This window comes from Phyllostomus hastatus, unplaced genomic scaffold (assembly GCF_019186645.2).
Source record: "Phyllostomus hastatus isolate PE091 unplaced genomic scaffold, TTU_PhHast_1.1 phas_scaffold_78, whole genome shotgun sequence".
In the NCBI taxonomy this organism is placed as follows: domain Eukaryota; kingdom Metazoa; phylum Chordata; class Mammalia; order Chiroptera; family Phyllostomidae; genus Phyllostomus; species Phyllostomus hastatus.
The window spans coordinates 92,542,746-92,564,308 of record NW_025334041.1 but is presented as its reverse complement, the minus strand read 5'-3'; the positions used below and the strand labels follow the sequence as shown (position 1 = coordinate 92,564,308).

The following is a 21,563-nucleotide window of genomic DNA, read 5'->3' as shown; positions in this document are numbered from 1 at the left end:
TGCTTGTACCCTTATCATTTAAATTGAGGGTATTCTTAGCAAAGCAGGATTCACAGGGTTTTATGTATTCTTTTTTAGACCTGATTGCCCCTGGAAACCACCCATTCCAGCACAGGGCCACAACCATCTCCAGCATTGTTTCAGGCTTAAAATCAGGTGGGGGAAGTAAGGCCACCAAGAGATTAGGAGGCTTTTTACAGATAGAATGAGGACTCAGGCTATCTGTAGGCTAAAGCCAAGGGGTGAGGGTCTATCACCCCTTTTCTATAGTCCTTCTATAGTCCCCTAAGTCCTTCCCTGATGGCCACTATAAGCCATGCCTGTCTTAGGTTGTTCTTCCCTTGAGGAATCTTACCCATCATTGGCTAACCAGTCATCTGCCCAGGGCCAAGCAGGGTGAAGTAAAGGGGGCAAAGGCTGTACTCCTGTCAGGAGGATAAGCTCCTTCATGGCTTATGGTCCCAAGGTCTTTTTACTCAGCCTTAGTCATGGGGGGTTATAGCTTCTGAAACCAGGCAGAGTGGTTCTCAACATGCCTGTTTTAAGGAATTTTTAAAAATTTTTTCTAAGCACAAATCCTTTTGTATCAAAAAAATCTATGTTCTAACACTTTTGAGTTTTTCTTAAAACTAGCCATATTTATATAACAAATTAATAATGATAATTTTTTGAGCAGCTGCCATCTTATAAACTACAATGGAAATTTGTTGTAAAGAGATATAATCAGAAATAAATTTTTAAAGTATCACTCCATTAATTCACATAACTGAATTAATTCTGTTAGATTGACTTGGTTCTATTGGGGTCCTGAAACATTTAATATCAGTTGGCAAGTAGTAAGTTTGGGTGGAGGTGGGAGATTTTTTTCCTGAAGTTTTGGAGTTTAAAGAAAATTATTGTTTTTATCCCATTTCTATGTATTACCTCTCTTTGAACAACTTTTAGAGTTTGAAAAACAGCTCTATTAGGCTATCAATAAAATGAGTAGGACAAATAAGATTGTTGTGAGGATATAATAAGTTAATACATGTAAAACACTTAAAAACAGTCCCTAGCACAGTGTAAGCACTTTTAAAATGCTAACAGTGTAATGGCAAGCCCTCTATTCTAGACTTGTGATAACTTTTTACCTGTTTTCAGAGAAAATGTTCAGCTTTTTCTGAACACCTTGTTATTTTAACATTGTTCCTTGCTTTGATTTCCCCCAGTTCTTCAGTAGGTGGTAATCATGGGATATAAATACTTCAACCATAAGATGGTCAAGTAGGCAAGAATATATTAGTCAAAAAAGCTAATTTTTCTATATATATCTATGTATCTCCTGTTCTTTTTCTCTTCAATGAATAGACATAAGAATAGGATGAAAGGGGAATGGATTTCTATGTAAATGCCAACTCCACTTAACTAAAACCAACTACCCTGAGCAAAGTTGAGAGAGATTGAAACTGTGCTCCAGCTCAGTGGGAAGGAGTCACATAATTTTAACCATTGCCATAAGTACAGAGTGAGAGTGACATCACAAATATGATGTATTTCCCATCTCTGATTTAGATATACTTAGTAACTAGAGTCTCATGTGACTATAGATATAAATCATTACGCCGAGATATAAATAATTGGTTTTGGTTCTAAGTGAGTCTGGTACTATTGTATGCACAGTTGAAACATGGGGCCATCATCCATATAGGCCTTATATAACTTAGGTGGAATTCTCCTGGTATAATCACTATATTTGGGTAACCTGGTGCTTAGATTTGTGAACTCAAATTCTGTTGTTACCATGTACACAGGATATTAGACTCTAGGAAACTGACTAGTGTTGAAAAAATTCAACAAACTAAAATGTAAGAATCAGAATAACAGTTTATTATTATGTAATAAGAAAGAAACTTATTACATACACCAGATGCTTGTTGTTTATGAATAACTGATGAGGGAAAAAAAGTCCATCTACTCATAAAGGGAGTTATTAACAAGGAACATTTTCTGCCTGGGCCTAGACTCTAGGTGGCAGGAGGGGAGTCTTCCCTGAGAAGTTATAAGTGCAGGACCACCCTCATGTGGATATGACATACAGACAGGATTGTCTGAGAATGTCTAAGCCAAGGAAGTAATGTATAAAGTGCCTCCTGAATTACTTGGCAAATCCAAGAACTTCAATACATAAAACACTCTGAAGAGAGGCACTCCCAGCTCAGATTACAAAGCATTTCCTTAGATTAAGCTCTGAACTCATAATCTAGAATTACAAAGCACACAAGAAAACAGTTTTCTAAGAGAAAGAGGAGACAAAAGAAATATCAGGATTATATATGTAAGAACTTCAAATAATAAATTTATCAGAGACGTAAAATAAGTGTTTAAATGATTAATGACTCAAATCTGTATACCTGAGGTATTATACACACAGCCATATGAAGAAATATGCTTATTGAAATTAAAAATCCATTATATTAGACACAGATGAAGAGAGAAGAAGTTAATTGGGTTATAGATGTGAGGGAATTATCTAGGATGTAGCACAGAAGGAACAACAAAGACAAATACGCAAGAGAGAGTTCAACATATATTTAATAAGATTTTTGAAAGAAGAGACTAGAGAAAATTAAGAAGAGGCTGTGAAATAATGGCTGATAAGTTTTCATAAATAATGGAACATATGAGTCTTTAGATTCAGGAAATATAAAGTGTCTAAAAAATTTTTAAAAATTCAAACCTAGACATAGAATAGTAAATTTGTTTAAAACCAGAAATAAAGAGATCTTACCAGAAACCCTAGGTAAAAGATGACTTACTAAAGAACATTAATAGACTGGCAGGGGCCTAATGTCTTCAAAATGTTGAGATGATTTAAATAACCATTAGAATTCTCTAGTTAAGTTATCATTAAGTTTATCATTCCAGACTGAAATAAAGATATTTTTTTAACTCTTGGGAGAATTTACTAATAGAACCTCACTGAATGAACTTCTTAAAGATGTTCCCTAAAGAGATGGGAATTTAATACCAAGGAAGGGATGAAATGCAAGGAAAAAAGATGTTTGGTGTGGGAGTATAAAAAAAACAAATCAGTATTTCCATATTTAATTTCTTTTTCCTTGGGTGTGGAGAATATATAGGATTTACTATTATTAAAAACATTTTCCTAAGGGTCTGTATATAATGAGCTGAGGTGACCTTTTGTTTAAAAAAGTTAAAGAATACTTTTTTAAAAGGGAGACATTTTATTGTTGATGATCAACAAAATACACGATTAACAGTGATTGTGTCCAAATTGTAGGTTATCAGTGATTTGGGTTTCCCCTTATTTTCAGTATTTTCTAGTTTTATAAATGAACATATTTTTTAGTTAGATATAAACTATTTTTAAAGAGATATTTAACAATATTTTTTTTTCATTTAGATCAAATCCTTTTTATGAACCTAAACCAACTCCCCCTGCAAATAATTTGATAAGTCCAAACCAAGAACTGGACGCTGAAAAGAGAGTGAAAAGAAAAGCCCCTGCCCCACCAGTGGTCTCAGCAAAGACCGGAGGAGTAACTGAAAACACAGCTGCTTCTGCAGGAAGAGATCTCTCCACTTCTCCTAAGGTAAGAGTTTTCTCTCAGTAAAACATATTAACATTTGCTCTTTCCCCCCAATGCAATTTAATTCAAATTAAGAAAAGTCATTATTAACTATTTTTGATGATTTAAAAGTAAAATCCAAGTAGGTTCATTATACTGCAACATTGTTATATGTTTGGCAAACTGTAGTTTTACAGTATAATCTGGATCGGATAGTTTGGGTTAAGATTTGCTTTTAAATGCTCTTTTGAAATCAGAGGAAGAGAGGCATTATAATTATATGGTTGCTGATTTAAACAAAGGATACACTACCTAGGTAGAAAGGACAATTTACAACGAAAAGAGGAAGGAGCAGAAGTCATCCTTTGAGAAATGTCCTGGAAAGATTAAGGCTCAGTGCAGAGAAATGCTTTGTTGAAGAATTTCAATATTGTTACTTTGATTTATGTCAACTTAAAATTTTGGCCTTATTGTTACTATTTTTTCTACAAATTTTAATTCATCATAACTGTGAAAAGGTAAAACAGCATTGAAACAAAGGCTGAAGCTTTTAGATAGTTTTGTTGCAAATATTATGATACCTTCCATGTGTAAGGTAGAAATGTTGGATTTAGCAAGGTTTTTTTTTTAGGTAGATAACTCATGGGTATTTTGTTGTTGTTATTGTTGTTGTTACCATATTACATTATGTAATTCTCACAGGTAGTTAAGGGGAAAATAAGATAAACTTGAACTCAGAGGGATAAAGTAAATGTCACAGGTCCCCCAGCTAGTAGAGAGACTGGACTGGAGACAGGATTAATTGTGTGACATATGGACCCTCCTCTGTCTCAGGTGCCTGGGCTGCTGTTTTTCCCCAGGGTATTGAGGTTCAGTAGTTCTCTCTTAGATTTTTCACTTCTTTCTGTGGCTTTTATTAAATGCAAGAGTTCTGAAATAGTTTGCTGTATTTTCATTGTTTTAGAGGGAGAGGGAGTTCACTGAGGTCTTTACTTTGTTATTCCTGAAGTCAGTCTTTAGGTGTTCGTTTTTATATCAGGTATTTTTTTTTGGCCCTGTGGCTTTAGGGGAAGAAACTAGGACTAAATTCTATCTTGCAATTGGCTAGGAAGGTGGGAGTGTGAGGAAGTCTACATGAAAGCAGCAAATGCTAGAAAATGCAAAGCAAAGAAGATGGCCAATTTCAGTGTCCGTGGCAGGGGCGGGGTGGGGAGGGGGAGATAATAACAGGGGCACTATTCAGAATCAAGAAGCTGCTTAGGTCCTTTAACCATTCTAATCATCAAGCATACCTATGTCCCTGAATCTCGCTACTCCATTGCCTGCTCCCTGCCCAGTCCTCTTCTGTAGTGCATCAGGAGTTTGAAGCTAATCAAGAAATCCTAGTATCTTTGTAGGGAAGTGGAAAGGAACTTAATGGTGCCCACTGTGTGCCACGCAATATTCTATTACCTCATTTGATCCATAGAACAATCTAAAAAATACATACCATTACCTTCTTTTTATATATGAGAAGCAGAATCTTAATTAAATAACTTAGTGTAATAAAACTAGTAGTGACTGTGCCAGGATTAAATTTCAAGTCTTTTGAGTTTAAAACCCATACTTTTCCCACTGTGCCAGTCTACCTCTAGAGAAGTATTTGCAATTCCAAGTTAGAACTCTTAATACAATTTTTTCATGGAAATGTTGTTATTTATGGTAATTAAGTTCTGTTGTAGTGAAGTATAGTGAAGTAGTGAAGTTTTTATGTTATTTTGAGGATACTGTTCCACTGCAGATAGACACATTGTGGAATAAGTGATGTTTATAGGAAAGGCTGAGCATTTACCATCATGCTGCTCTTGAAAGATGCTCATTGTGCTGAGACACAGATAATAGAAGCACAGTCATTGATATTCCAGTAACCTGCTTATCTGGTAGTTACAGATAACAACTATGTGAAAGGTAAGTATGAAAACTTAAATTTTAAAAAAATTAATGATATATTATTAAATGAAAAACAAAGTACATAACAGAGTGTAGTATAACTTCCGTATGTGTGAAGTTTTATTTAAAAAGCTTTACTCACACATATATACATACACAAAGACATACACACATACATTATGGAAGGGATTACAACTTAATAGTTGTTGCCTTTGAGGAGAAGGGTCTTGGTAGGATGGAGAGTATGCACAAGACTGAGGAAAGCATTGCTTTTCCTTTTTTAACCTTGTTATATTGTTTGAATTTTCACAATTTAGATGGTTTACTTCTTTTGTTTTGTTTGTTTTTTTATACTAAAACAGGTTTGGAGTAATGAGATCATGCATTCATGATCTCATGTTATTGTTGTTGCCTTCTATGTAAGATACAAGATGACATTTCCTTAAAAAATTCTTATCTTTCAAGAGAGGAAGTCACTTTTGAGTTTGATCAGGGATATTAAACTATTTGGTGTTGGCCTGGGGTTTCATGAGGTGCCTTGGTGTTCAGCACTGGATATGAGGTATGGAGGCTTAGCAGCAGGGCACTAGACCCCTGTTCCACTTTTACAGCACAAATCCACATTCATTTGTTTTATATGTTGTAATTCATGTAAGATTTCATTGGGAAGAAAATGGACCATTGCCAAACTGAAAAAAAAAAGAAAGAAATTGGAAACTACTAACTACACAGTTATGTATGAGATAAGGAAGAAGATTAGAATCAGTGGCATACTGACAGTAATAAAATGATAAATGGCAGGTGAGAAAGCACAGTAGTATGGTGCTTATTCATCATTGGAATGTATATATTCCTATGTGTGTGTATATACATATATTCCCATTGTAGACTGGAATATATTCCTGAAGACTTTGTGGTATTAAAGCATGGTGAAATAGTTGACCGTTTTGGCAACCTTAAGTCAACATGAAAGAGTCTTGCTATGTTTTGTATATAGTATTCTATTTAGAAAAACAGGAAAGTATACTGTATATCAAAATGTTTTTATTAAAATTATTAAACAGTTTTAATGTCTAAAAAAGTATGCTTCCTGGCCAATTATTTTCCTTATTTGTAAATTGAAAAGGATGCAATAGTTCAAATAAAGCTTTTTAGCCCCGGCCAAGTGGCTCAGTTGTTAGAACATCATCCTGTATACCAAAAGTTGCAGGTTTGGTTCCTGCTCAGACACATACCTAGGTTGCAGGTTTGATCCCTGGTTGGGGCCCATACAAGAGGCAATCAATCAATGTTTCTCTTTCACATTGATGTTTTTGTCTCACTCTGAAATCAATGAACATATTCTCCTGTGAGGATTAAAAATAAATAATTAAAAAAGAAAACCATTGAAAAAAATCAGGCTCAAATTTTAGTCAAATAATAAAAGGGTATTATACCACAGTTGTTTTGTGTGACAAAATGCCAAATTGCACTGGATGGCAACTGTTTACAGAGGCTGAAGAGCATTCACTGTCATAAAATGATAAATGTTCAGCTAGATGATTAATTTCCTCACCTGTCATCTAAAACTATTTACTTTTAAGAAAATTTATGAAAAAGGACTAGGACTAGAATTTAAACAAAGTGATAGTAAGCTTGTCCTTATATTGCAAATAAAATTCAAACTACCTCCAAAGACAGCTAAGGACCCCTCAGTGTCATAAATATACATAAACAGAATACTTTAGACCATTGATTTATGCATTTGTAAAATGATAAAACTACAATACTTTTAAAGGCAACTTAGGAAAAACTAATGTTTAGAGAGGTAACCTAGCATTAAACACATAACCACCCAATAACATAATGTAAATTAGTCTCAGTGGTGGCTGACCAGCTTTTACAGACTGTTAATATAAGTTAAGTCATGTATAACTCTGAACATCTAGATATAATTTATGCAATTTACTATAAAATGCAATCCAAATTTTAAGAAAGAGCTTAGGAATGTAAATTACATTATTGCCAGACACATCTGCTAAAGTGTATTATTAAACACTTTATTAAAAAATTACAATATAAACAGCCAACTATTCATGACAATAAAGAGTTAAATTAAGGTTATACTTTTGTGATAGCGTAGAGAAAAGTCACACTGAACATTCAGTGATGAAATGAGCCTGGTCAAGTGACAAGGGATCCCTTAAAGATCCTGTTTGGTGGAGCTCCAGTGGTTGATAGTGATAACTTTTATCTACTTGTTCCATCTCTAAAAATGAAAACCCTGTCCATTTCCCTGAAGCCTCAGCTTAATAACTGAAGCCTTCATTCATATTGTTACCTCTTTCTAGGAAGTTCTGGTAAAGACCTAAGGTTTACACTTGGATGTTTTTGAACTTAGATACAGACTGCAGCAATTGTGGGAAGCCCAAGGTAAATCAAAGTTAAAATTACATGCAGTAACCCCTTTGATTGGTCAAAGCAGAAAATTCAGACCGCAGGACAAACACCTTTTCCAGCTCTTTCACATAAATGCCTCCTTCTAGAAAGTTCTTTACATTCCTGTCCATGCAAAACTGTGTAGCATAATGGTGCCGTGGGCCTTTCATGCTGAAAAACAATAAGTACACAAAGTATTAATTTCCTCATATGAAAATGTTTCAAACCTTCTAAGGAAAATCATAAATAGAATGAGTATCAAAATTTAATTGAATTCAATGATAAATATACAGTTATTTTGTAAAATAAAATGCCAAGCTACATTCAATGACAGCTGGAGCAAGGGAAAGGTAAGCTTAAATTACTTTTAAAATTTTACTTACTGAAATACCCTATTTAGCAGAATACCCTGTTCCTCAGTAGTGCTGAGTAAATGGGGCACTCCTATATGTATCACCTGTTTTATTGATTAGTACTATATGGTTGTAACTAGTAGAAATAAGCCATTTGGTTAATTATCTAATCTTATTTTTTTAAGATTCTATTTATTTTGAGAGAGGGGAAGAAAGGGAGAAAGAGAGGGAGAGAAATATCTATGTGTGAAAGATACATCTACTGGTTGCCTCTGGCACACCCCCAACTGGGAACCTGGTCTGCAACCCAGGCATACCCTACCCTGCCCTGAGTGGGAATCAAACCAGCAACCCTTTGATTCGCAGGCTGGCACTCAACCACTGAGCCACACCAGCCAGGGCTAACTACTTTTTCTTAGTATGTATGTGGAGCCTCCCAGAATTATTATTATTTTTATTTTTTATTAAATGCATTGGGGTGAGACAGTATTTAATAAAATTATGTAGATTTTGAGTTTACAATTGTATAATACATCATTTATATATTGCATCGAGTATTTACCCCCCAAAGTCAAATCTCGTTCTATCACCATGTATTTGACCCCATTTATTTCCTCCCCCCACCTCTTTTCCCCTCTGGTAACCACTATATCATTGTATGTGTCTATAAGTTTTTATTTGTTTTGTTTATTTGTTGCTTTCAGTTTTATTTCCCACATATGAGTGAAATCATATGGTTCTTGACTTTTTTGTTTAGCAGGATATTCTTAAGATTTATCCATGTTGTTGCAAATGGTAGTATTCATTTTTTCTTATGGCTGAGTAGTTTTCCACTGCATATAAGTACCATATCTCCTTTATCCAATCATCTATTGAAGGAAACTTCCATTGTTTCTATGTCTTAGCCACTGTGAATAATGCTGCAATGAACATAGAGGTACATATAGTTTTATAGGTAATTTTTTTCATATTTTGGGGGTAAATACCCAGAAGAGGGGTTGCTGGGTTTAAGATCTTACTAATCAGCCCTGGCTGGTGTGGCTCAGTGGATTGAGTGCTGGCCTGTGAACAAAAGGGTCACCTGTTCTATTTCCAGTCTAAGGCACATACCTGGGTTGCAGGCCAGGTACCCAGTAGGGGGGCACATGAGAGGCAACCACACATTGATGTTTCTCTCCCTCTCTTTCTCCCTCCCTTCCCCTTTCTAAAAACAAATAAATAAAATCTTTAAAAAAAAAGGTTTTACTAATCACATGAGTCTCTGGTTGATAGAAATTCAGCTAGAGTTAGGATTATCTGTTGGCTGTACGAAGCCCCAAATGACAGTTTAAGTAAAAGAAAAAATTATTTCTTCCATCTTTGAAAATGTGCTAATACAGCAGCATCACATATTCATCAGGGACCTGGTCTCCTATTTTGCTGATCCACTATCCTCAGCATAGGCTTCTACTTTGTGGCTCAAGGTGCCTGTCTGAACCACAGCCAATATGCCCATTCCAGTCAACAAGAAGAAAAAGCTAAAAACGGTTACATCTACTTCTAATGCAAGACAGTAGAAAGTGATCTTTATTCTGGGCAATTATATTATCTACCTAAAAGTTAAGAGTTCTATTACTCAAACTGATAATTGCCAGAGAGGAGGGGGTGATTAGGGAACTGGGTGAAAAAGGTGAAGGGATTAGGAAGTATGTGTTGTCAGTTATAAAAATAGTTCAATTCCTAGTCAGGGGGATATGAAGTACAACATAGGAAACATAGCCAGTGATATTGTAATAACTGTGTTTTGTGTCAGACGGATACCAGAGTTATGAGGGTGATCACTTCATAAGTTATGTCTAGTCATTGTGTGTAAACCTGAAACTATAATAATATTGTATGTCAACTCTAATTGAAAAAAATTTTTAATGAGAATTTTTATTACTTTTATATACAGAAAACTCAACAGTATCCACTTAGCCTAGTTTGCTGGCCAGTTGGTTAACCTATGCCTTTTCCACCCAGGACATTGCTTCCCCGTGGTACTGGATTTCATCATATCTGTCATTATAATGGGCCTGGATAGCTTCCACCAACTCATCCAGAACTTCTTTGTCTTCCAAGTTAACCCGTGTGAAGGCGACAGTGGTGCAGGTGTTCCTGGGGAGTAGATGACATAGCTTGGTGTTCCCCTTGATAATGTAGTAGGGACCCCCCATCTTATGGCACAGGGCAGGCAGGAGGACAGCCAGCTCAGTGGGATCCACATCATGTGCAGTCACTACAGTTGAGCCTTCTTGCTTTCCATCAAAATGATTACACTGTTAATTCCTAATTGAAGGATAGATGGCCACTTGGTTGGGACATCCCCTTTGCCACAGTTTTTTTCTCAGTCCAGGCCAACAATATCTGCTTCTTCTCTTGCTTTGTCTCTGGTCTCTACTTGTGGGACTTAAGCAGTCGAATAGCTATTTGGCAGTCTAAGACCTGGGTGAATTAGTTGATTGCAGGAGGCATTTTCAGTTGCTTAGCAGGGCCATTTGACAGAGTGGGCAAGGTCCTTTTCTGGGTTAGATGTCCTGTCCAATGCCAAAATTCATTTCCCCAAATGGGATTTACTACCTTCTTGGCCTCCTACTTTCTTACTTACAGCAGAGACTAGCCATACCATCTTCCATTTAGCCTTCTGTCCTTTCAGCATCTTAAGCAGCAGGAGGAAAGAGAGAAAAAAAATTTAATCAAGTAAAATAAATGAAAAAAGAGCAAGTAGTCACAAAAAATAATGATCTGATCAAAATATTAATCATGGGTGAATCAAGATGAAGAATATACGGGGTTTTATAGTACTATATTTGCAACTTTTCTGAAGGTATGAATTTTCCCAAAACATGGTAAAAACTAATCATTTGAGAATAGGAAAAAGCTCTTGGATATGAAAAAATACAATTTTCAAGTTTCAAAATTTTAAACACTTGATAGAATATTGCAGAACATCAAAATAATGAATTAGAGGACAAACTTGAAAAATTCTCTTTAGATTCTACAAGGTCAAAAGTGAAGAAAAAGTAATGGGAGGAAAAATAAAAATGAAGGATAGAGTCAGGAAATTTGCTATTTTATAATGGGGGTTGTAGAGATGGGAATAGATGAGGAAAATAATTTATCAGAGAAAGAGAAGTATATGAGCTGAAGAAAGACCTGAGTCTTTAGATTCAAAGGGCGCATAAGTACCAGGCAGGATGAATGGAATGCAATACAAACCTAAACATATCCTGATAGTACTTCTGGTTTTCAAAGGCAGATGACCTATAATGGAAAGACTTTACCATTAGATGCTTTTGGAACATTAAATGCTGGAGGCAGTAGAGCGTGTTTACATTAATTAAAAAAGAATATCTGCAAAAGGATTGAAAAATTCCAAATATATAATAAATTTATGATCTGTAATACTAATACCCAAATAGTTGACTTTGAAGGTTGCCAGAGCACCAGCTCACATTGTATAAGTTGATAAAGGAGTCAGTATTTTATCTTGACTTTCCTTCCTTATTGAACTGTATTCCAAGATAATTAAATAGCTGATGAGGGAAAAGTTCTTCCCACAACATAATTCTAGAAATGCAGAAGGAATGATATTATTTAAAAACTCACCATGTTATAATCTCTAATGGATCTAGTATCAAACAGGATGGCATCTAAAGCCATTAGAGGAACAGCCTTATAATAGATGAGTGGATCCAACTGACAATCTTCAACTGTAGTGGCTAACCTTAATATCATTAAGATTAAGACAACCAGTCATTTTTTGCCTCCTGATATGTTGTGATAGAAAGTATATAGAACTATTTATAAAGTATTCCTGCAAAAGAATTAAACCTAAATCTAGTCAAGCCACTGGTTATAATAATTACCAGTTTACAAGAAACCTGGGGGTAGAGGAATATGTGAAATGACACCACAAAGATGCAGTAGACCAAAACAGAATGTGGAAAATCCTCCAGGACTAGTAATTCAATTCATTTAACAAGTGATGAATAACTTAGCAAAAGTGGAGAATGGGAGGAGAAATTATAGATTTTAAGCATATACTGGATTATTTACTGTTAAAATATGGGATTCTGGGATTTCCTTTAAAATGCTCTGCAAGAAAAACAAATGTGTGGTTGGGGGGATGATATTTGGAGGGAACGATGAAACAGAATTGGAAAAAATGTTGCTAACTCTTGAAGCTACTGGTTATTTGGGGGTTCATTGTACTATTTGTTTTACTGTTGAAATTTTTCATTTTAAAAAAGGTTTTTAAAAGACCTGAAGGATTGAATGAGACGTAATATAATTCTAAGAAAACTCTGAGAAGGAAAACAGTGAACTGAGATTGTATTTGAAGAGATGATATTTGAGAACTTTTTGAACTGGTGAAAGATACAGTCTGCTGATTCAAGAAACCTGACAAATCCCAATCAGGATAAAATAACTCCAAACCCAGAAGAGAAATCATAGGGAAACTTCAGAAGTTCATCGATCAACTCACTGATATGCAGATAGAAAGCTAGAGATAGAGATAGCGCTAGAGAGGGAGAGGAGAGGGGAAGAGAGAAAAGGAGAAGATTTTTAATAAGCCCAAGGGTAGGGAAAAACCAAAATACCTTCAAAGGAATACTGATGATTTCTCAATAGCATCAATAGATGCCAGAGGCAGTTTGATTTTATCATCTACATGATGAAAGAAAATAAATGCTAGTGTAGAATTGCGTGTCCAGTGGAAATATCTTTCACCAATTAGGACAAAAAGTAAACATGTTTCTAGACAACTAAGTTTATTACCAAAAAGTAGAATGCTAAAACACGTAACATAGGCAGAAGGAAAATATTCATTACAAGGTCAGGAATTCAAGAAATATCATACAATGGCAAATATGTGGGTAAATTTGAACACAAATTGACAATGTAAAATAATATCTCATGATAAGCTATGATAAAAATTAAATAATATGACAATAATATGTAAGTTGGAAGAGGATAAGTACACTAATATATTCTAAGGTCTTTATATTATTTTTATAAAGTATATTTTATTGATTATGCTATTACAGTTGTCCCATTTTTCCCCCTTTATTCCCCTCCATCCTGTACTCCACTCCTACCAGCATTCCCCCACCTTAGTTCATGTCCATGGGTCATACATATAAATTTGGCTTCTCCATTTCCCATACTATTACTAACCTCCCCGTCTATTTTTTTAAAGGGTAAATCATGTTTATTGGTTTATTTTATTTATTTATTTTTAGAGAGAGAGGAAGGGAGGGAGAAAGAGAGAGAGAAACATCAATGTGTGGTTGCCTCTCATGTGGTCCCCACTGGGGACCTGGCCTGCAACCCAGGCTTGTGCCCTGACTGGGAATCAAACTGGCAGCCTTTTTGTTCACAGGCCGGCACTCAATCCACTGAGCTACACCAGCCAGGGCCCCCTGTCTATTTCATACCTAATAATTATGCTGCTTATTCCCTGTACCTTTTCCCCTCTCTTCCCCTCCCACTCCCCCACTGATAACCCTCCATGTGATCTGTGATTCTGTGATTCTGTTTCTGTTCCTGTTCTAGTTGTCCACTTTGTTTTTGTTTTTAGGTTCAGTTGTTGGTAGTTGTGGGTTTATTGTAATTTTACTGTTCATATTTTTGATCATCTTCTTTTGCTTAGGTAAGTCCCTTTAACAGTTAGTATAATAAGGGCTTGGTGATAATGAACTCCTTTAACTTGACCTTATCTGGGGAGCACTTTATCTGCCCTTCCATTGTAAATGATAGCTTTGCTGGATAGGGTAATCTTGGATGTAGGTCCTTGCCTTTCATGACTTGGAATACTTCTTTCCAGCCCCTTCTTGCCTGCAAAATTTCTTTTGAGAAATCAGCTGATAGTCTGATGGGCACTTCTTTGTAGGTAACTGTCTCCTTTTCTCTGGCTGCCCATCTCCACTCCTCCTACCAGTCTGAGTGAATGTTTCTTCTTTAACTCCTTGGTTGTTCTACTTCCAATACAGTTCTATATTCTGGCAGTTCTAGTTAGTTTGTTTTTCAATTTATTATTATCCTTCTTTTGATTGTATGAGAAGGTGAAGTGTTTTTACCTACACCTGCATAAGGAAGCCAGGTCCTTATATTATTGAGAAGAAGATTAAAGGTATTGACTGACTGCTCTTTAGACATTGATTAGTTAAGTAAGCATGTTATAATTTTTAGGGCAACTACTGAAATGATACAAACATGATGTATATAATTTCCGAACTAGAAGAGAGAATAGAAGAAAGATTTTTGGAAATAATAATTCAATAGAAGGAGATAAATGCAATAAAAGAGAAAAATAGACACAAAGGTGGCCGGAACAATTAGAAACTAAAAATAATTAAATAGACTTAAAACTCAGATTATTAGTAATTATATTAAATAAAAAGGGGCTAAATGCTACAGTTAAAAACAGATTATCAATGTGGATTTTTTAAAAAAATCTAACTGTACACATCTAAGAAATAGATATTTGAAAGGTTGAAATTAAAATACTGAAAAAAAATCACCTTGAAAGCAAACAGAAGAAAATCAGTGTAGCCATATTAATATCAAATATAATAGGCTTTGTGGCTAAATATATTAATAGATGTAAAGCTGATTATGACATCATGATAGAAGGTTCAGTTCACCAGGAAGATATAACTTTTTAATTACATCCACCTAATAACATATTCTCAAAATATATAAAAGCTAACTTCAAAATAACTACAAGGAGAAGTCATATTATAGTGAACAATTATAGTTCATCTCTCTATAGAATTGATGGAATAAGCAAACTGAAAATTCAGTAAGATTTAATGACTAAATTAACAATTTTGATCCCATAAAATACTACACCATGCAACTGCAGAAGTCGGTTTTTTTTTTTCAAAGAGGAACTATATAAGGCTCTAAAGTAAGTATACAATAAACTTCAGAGGGTTGAAATTATGTTTTCTGCTCATAATGCAACTAATCTAGAAATCAATAACAAAACAATAGCTAGAACAAATATATACTTGAAAATTAGTATATATACTTTCAAGTAATGTATAGGTCAAAGAAGAAAATATAAACAGAAAATAAGCAAACATCCAAAGAAAACTTTTTGTTTTACTACTTGTGCTCGTGAGGAAGATATTTACAATCAGGTTGAATTCCTGTGATCATTTCTATGAAGGTTTTATGTTTACTTAAACTTTTTGCTTGGCACTATTTTTTGATATAAGTCCCAACATGAAAGGCTTGAAGAACCAGCTTGACATGTTTAAACTTGGAGAAGAGTCTAAAAAACAATCACAGTACAATTGAATTAATGGAGCAACTAGATATCATAAAAAGAGCTTAATATTTTTTTACTGTCTGTTTCCATGGCACTAAAACAAGAAGTTAGGACATATTTTCAGTGGTAATAGGCATTCTTTAACTGGTTTATGTGCAGAAGGGCAAACTACTGTGGGACATGTAAACTCTTTAATACCTGGATTAAGAGTTGTAATCTAAGGATTAATATATACACTATATATTGGCATCATTAGTGTTGTTATTATTAAGGGTGTGTGAGAATTTCTTTGTAAACCTGAATGTAGTTAGATCATTTCATTAGGTCTTAGGTTTATAACTCAGGGTTTTTTGTTTTTTTTTTCAATTAAAAAAAAAACCTTTTAATAGCATTCAGCATAGTGCCACAGAAAGAAGGCTTTTAAAGCTAGATAAAACCCCTTTAATAGGAATCTTATTGAGAAGCAAAGCTAATAATTGAAAATACATTGTGAATCAACAATTCTTTGGGAATGTGCACTTTGTAATATTATATTACAATAAAATATATTTATATTCTATAGCTAAATTCCACAGTTTGGGACCATCCTTATACCCAGAATGGCTAAAAGCTCAAGAAATAATTGTTTTTGTATATATATATTATAATTTCTGATTCTATGATATAATAATTTGATGTAATGATTTGGATAAAAATCTTAAAGCTGTTTCTTTACCACCACCAGATTCTATTGCAGTGGCACTGTTTAGTGTTTATCTCTTAATTGCGTTTGGAAAATTTAGGTTTTAGTATAGCTAGGTTTTTTTGTGTTTTTTGTTTGTTTGTTTTTAGTAGGACCATCCACATTTAACTTCTTAGAGTAAAACCTAAGTATGCAAACAGAAAAGGCTTATCTAATTGTAACATAGTTTATTTTTATTTTTAATAGAAAAACAGTTTGTGATTGGGAGTAAAAAGGAGAAAACTGTACATGAACAATGATTAATAAAAAAAAAAAAAAGAAAAACAGTTTGTTCTTACATGTACTCACCATAATTTGAAGTATTAAGTAGAGGAACTCATTTGGCCTGACTTTATGAGTTGAATATATAAGTAACATGCCTGTAGATTTTCACATATTTTTTAAAAGTTGGTTTAATTATATATTGTTTCCCTTATATACATTTCTTTGAAACAGTAAATTTTAATTTACTTACAATTCTGTGAGCAGGTGCTATTCTCATTTTAGCCCATACTATTCTCACAAATTTAGAATTGACTAAAAAGATTTTTAATATTTTACTTGTTTGTTTGCAAGTGTGTTTACTATACAGCACCTCTCCTTTTTTTGGAAAGAAAAAATTACTTCAAAATATTTGCTTAATACAAACTAACATACCATGTAGAACATATTACCAGTTCTATAGTAATGTTTGAAATATGAGGCTTTAGAAGATACATAACCAAAGATACTATGGGTATGTTTCTTAATTTTCCAAATATTAATTCAGACATGTACATTTTATCATTTCTATGAACAGCAATCATAACTTTGATAAACATTATTAAGAAAAGACATTCATGGAAACTTCTACAAGATTTTTTTTAATAGAAATGTCACCTTTTTATAACTCTAAAGTCAAGTTTTTACTCCAAACAAGCAACAAAAGTAGTCTCACCCTAATTCTTAACTTTCTAACACCTCAAAAAGAAGGAAAGATAAATGAACAAATATATTGTTTACCATTTTTATTGTTTATTTAATATATTTTATTTATTATGCTATTATAGTTGTCCCATTTTTTTCTCCTCTTTATTCCCCTTCACCCTGCACCCACCCTCCCACCAGCAATCTCTGACCTTAGTTCATGTCCATGGGTCGTACATATAAGTTCTTTGAGCTTTTTGTTTCCTATACCAGCTTTGACCTCTCCCCATCTATTTAATGCCTACCAGTTATGCTTCTTATTCCCTGTAGCTCTTCCCCCATCCTCCCCCTCACAGACCCCACTGATAACCTTCCATGTGATCTCCATTTCTATGATTGTGTTCCTGTTCTAGTTTGCTTAGTTTTTGTTTTTGTTTTTTTGGATCAGTTGTTGATAGTTGTGAGTGTGTTATCATTTTACTGTTGATGCTTTTGATATTCTTTTTCTTAGATAAGGCTCTTTAACATTTCATATAATAAGGGCTTGGTGATGATGAACTCCTTTAACTTGACCTTACCTAGGAAGCACTTTATCTGCCCTTCCATTCTAAATGAAAGCTTTTGCTAGATAGAGTAATCTTGGTTGTAGGTTCTTGTCTTTCACGACTTGAATGCTTCTTTCCAGCTCCTTGTTGCCTTCCAGGTTTCTTTTCAGAAATCAGTTGACAATCTTATGGGAAATCCTTTGTAGGTAATTATCTCTTTTAATCTTGCTGCTTTTAAGATTCTCTCCTTATCTTTCATCTTGGGTAATGTAATCATGATGTGCCTTGGTTTGTGCTTCCTTGTGTCCAACTTCTTTGGGACTCTCTGTACTTCCTGGACTTCTTGGAAGTCTATTTCCTTTGCCAGATTGGTGAAGTTCTCCTTCATTATTTGTTCAAATAAGTTTTAATTTCTTGCTCCTCTTCTTCTCCTTCTGGTACCCCTGTGATTCAGATGTTGGAACGTTTAAAGATGTCCTGGAGGTTCCTAAGCCTTGCTTCATTTTTTTGAATTTTTGTTTCTTCATTCTGTCCTAGTTGAATGTTTATTTCTTCCTTCTGCTCCAAACTGTTGATTTGAGCCCTGGTTTCCTTCCCATCACTGTTGTTCCCTGTAAATTTTCCTTTGTTTCACTCTTCCTAGCCTTCACTTTTTCCTCTATTTTTCAACCATACTCAATCATTTCTGTGAGCATCCTGATTACCAGTGTTTTCAATTCTGTATATGATGAGTGGTCTATCTCTTCACTGCATAGTTGTATTTTTTCTGGAACTTTGATTTGATGTTTCATTTAGGCCAAATTTTTTGTCTCAGCTTGCCTGTTATATAGTAAGGGGCGTTAGGCAGGTCAACCCATATCCGCTGCATTGTGACGCTGTATGTGGGGGAGGGGTCCAAGTGGGAACAATGCCACTTGCTCAGCTTTTGGCCAGTTTTCAGTCACTTCCACCACTACCCACAAGCAAATTGGACCCTTCTAATGCTGATTTCTGGGTAGGTGGTTTTGTGTACATTCTAGGACCCTGTGAGTCTCTCCATTAAACTCTCCTGTGAAACTGGGATTTTCTGTAGCTGACTGAAAAACCCACAGGTTTTTTCAATCAGAGGTTCTGAGGCTTTATTTCCCCGTGCTGGAACCCTGGGTTGCAAGATCTGTCTCACTCCCCAGTTGTTCCTCCCAGTTTATCCACACACAAATGTGAGACTGTGCTCCACCAGCCACCACCTTGCCACAAGTCCTCTCCACTCTTGCTGCCTGTTTCAGCCCCTCCTGCTGGTCTGAGTGAATGTTTTTTCTTTAACTCCTTAGTTGTAGGACTTCATACGGTTGGATTTTCTGGCAGTTCTGGTGTTTTGTTTTTAAATTAGTTGTTGTCCTTCTTTTGGTTGTACAAGGAGGTACAATGTATCTACCTACGCCTCCATCTTGGCAAGAAGTCCTTCACTCAGTCATTTTGAATGTGATAGGCACACAGTACACATTCTTACTCAGCAGCATCTACTATCCCACTGACTAGTACAGTGAAGTCATCATTCATTATTCATGCATGTGCATGCCAGTCCACTCTCCTTGACTGCCAGGTTACATCCATGTCACACAAACGGTTCTTGTGATATCAATAATGGCTGGACTTTTTCCAGACAGACCTCAGTATTCCAAATTTGTATATCTGGCTTCAACTTTGTTTTGTTCTCTGCCTACTCAACATTTCTCTTTGTACAAAATTGAATTCTTTACTTCCTTCCAAACTTGCTATTCTTCTAATTTTCCCCATCTTTCAGTAAGTGGCAGTGCCACTTACCTAATTGCTATGGTAGAAAACTTAGGGGCTATCTTTTTTCCTTCACTTTCTACACACTATTTATCAAATAGAACTTAATGTGGTCATGGAAATGTTCTGTATCTGCTCTAACATGGTGTCCAATAGCCACATGTGCACTTAAAATGTCACTAGTGCAAGTAAAGAACTGAGTTCTAAATTTTTATTTTAATTGCCATCTGTGACTAGTGGCTACCGTATTAGACAGTAGAGATGCTTCAGTCCATCAGTAATTCCTAGAAATTTTACTCTTCAAAATGTATTCTAAATCTGATCACTTCTCACCATCTCCTCCATTCCACTATGGTATAATTATCCATCAACTCCCTCCTTTATTACTTCAGTAGCATTTCAACTTATCTCTGTTTTTACATATGTAGCCTATCGAAAGTCTATTCTTCATAGTAGAAATCTTTAAAAATGTGTTGTTATTTGATATTTGATTTATGCAAAATAATATAGGAAATATAAGTTATATATAACAAAATGAACACCATCCAATGTTAAGAACTAAAACATACCAGTAATGCCAAATCTACCTCTAATGCTTCTGCCCTATCCCTCTGTCTTTAATTCATCTCTTCCCCAACCACATAGCTGCTAACCATTTTCTTGTATGTATGAACCTCTGAATGATGTCATTAACCTGTGTACCAAACATTATGTTGTTTAATTTTCTTTGATTTTACCTTTACACAAATGCATTATTTTTTAGATCAGGGGTATTAAACTCATTTTCTCTAAGGGGGCCGCATCAGCCTCATGGTTGCCTTCAAAGGGCTGGATGTAGTTTTAGGACTGTATAAATGTAACTACTCCTTAACAGCTAAGCAAGAGCTCCGTGCTGCCACCGGGTAGAAACAAGGTGCCGGGCTGGATAAAACAAAGTGGAGGGCTGGATTTAGCCCACTGGCCTTGTGTTTGCCACCTGTGCTTTAGATAGACTTCTCTATTTACTCAATTGTAGGTTTTTAAGATTTGTCCCTGTTGTTACATGTTTTCTAGTCATTTTCACCACTGTGTAATATTTTATTACATAGAGTTTACCACAACTTATCTATTCTCCTAATGATAGAGATAAGAATTTCCCCACAAAATATCTACTATTGGAAATAACACTGCTGTGAATATTCTCTGTATATCAAGAAAGACATGTATAAAACTTTTCATGGGTTAATGGTTCTCAGTTGTACCTGGAAAACTTTTAAAATACCAAATGCTTGGGTGCTACCCCAAACCAGTAAATTATAATCTTTAGAAATGAGGTTGGACATCACTGTTTTTTTTTTTGTTTGTTTTAATTATACAGATGACTTCAGTGTTTAACCAGGATTGAAAAAAGACTGTGCTAAAAAATATTCCCATGAATAGTGTTACTTGGTTATAAGGATGTACCCATTTTAAAAGTATTCATTCATTTTTTTACAGTGAAAGACATACACACAAATATGCTCAAAAATATTTTTCTGCCTGTGGAAAACCTTTGTCTTTCACAAGAGCTTACAGTTTGTCACTCAGGTTTTTCTATTACTTTTTTATTTTTCAATTACAGTTGATATAGAATAGTATATTAGTTTCAGGTGTGCACCCCCATGATTACTAAGTGATCATCATGATAATCTTGTACCCATCTGACAACATCATAATTATTGGAATATTATCCATTGATTACCTATGCTGTACTTTATATCCCCATGACTATTCTGTAACAGCCAATTTGTACTTCTTAATCACTTCAGTTTTTCCACCCACTTCCCCAAACCCCTTACCGTCTGGCAACCATCAAAATGTTCTCTCTATCTATGAGTCTGTTTCTATTTTACTTGCTTATTTTTTGTAGATTCAATTGTTGATAGATATGTATTTATTGCCATTTTATTGTTCATATTTTATCTTTTTAAAGAAGACCCTTTAACATTTCGTATAATACTGGGTTTGGTGGCGATGAACTCCATTAACTACCTTATCTGGGAAGCACTTTATCTGCCCTTCCATTCTAAA

General features: G+C 34.8%; 1 protein-coding gene across 8 annotated transcripts in view; it reads left to right on the top strand.

Annotated features, from left to right (window-relative positions):
* EHBP1 (EH domain binding protein 1) overlaps window positions 1-21,563 on the top strand; it is a 364,981-nt gene that overhangs the window by 179,545 nt on the left and 163,873 nt on the right. For all 8 annotated transcript variants that reach the window (XM_045827361.1, XM_045827362.1, XM_045827367.1 and 5 more), the window contains one exon: window positions 3,404-3,593. In XM_045827361.1, coding sequence (XP_045683317.1) covers window positions 3,404-3,593 — 190 coding nt within the window. The remainder of the gene's footprint in view (window positions 1-3,403; window positions 3,594-21,563) is intronic.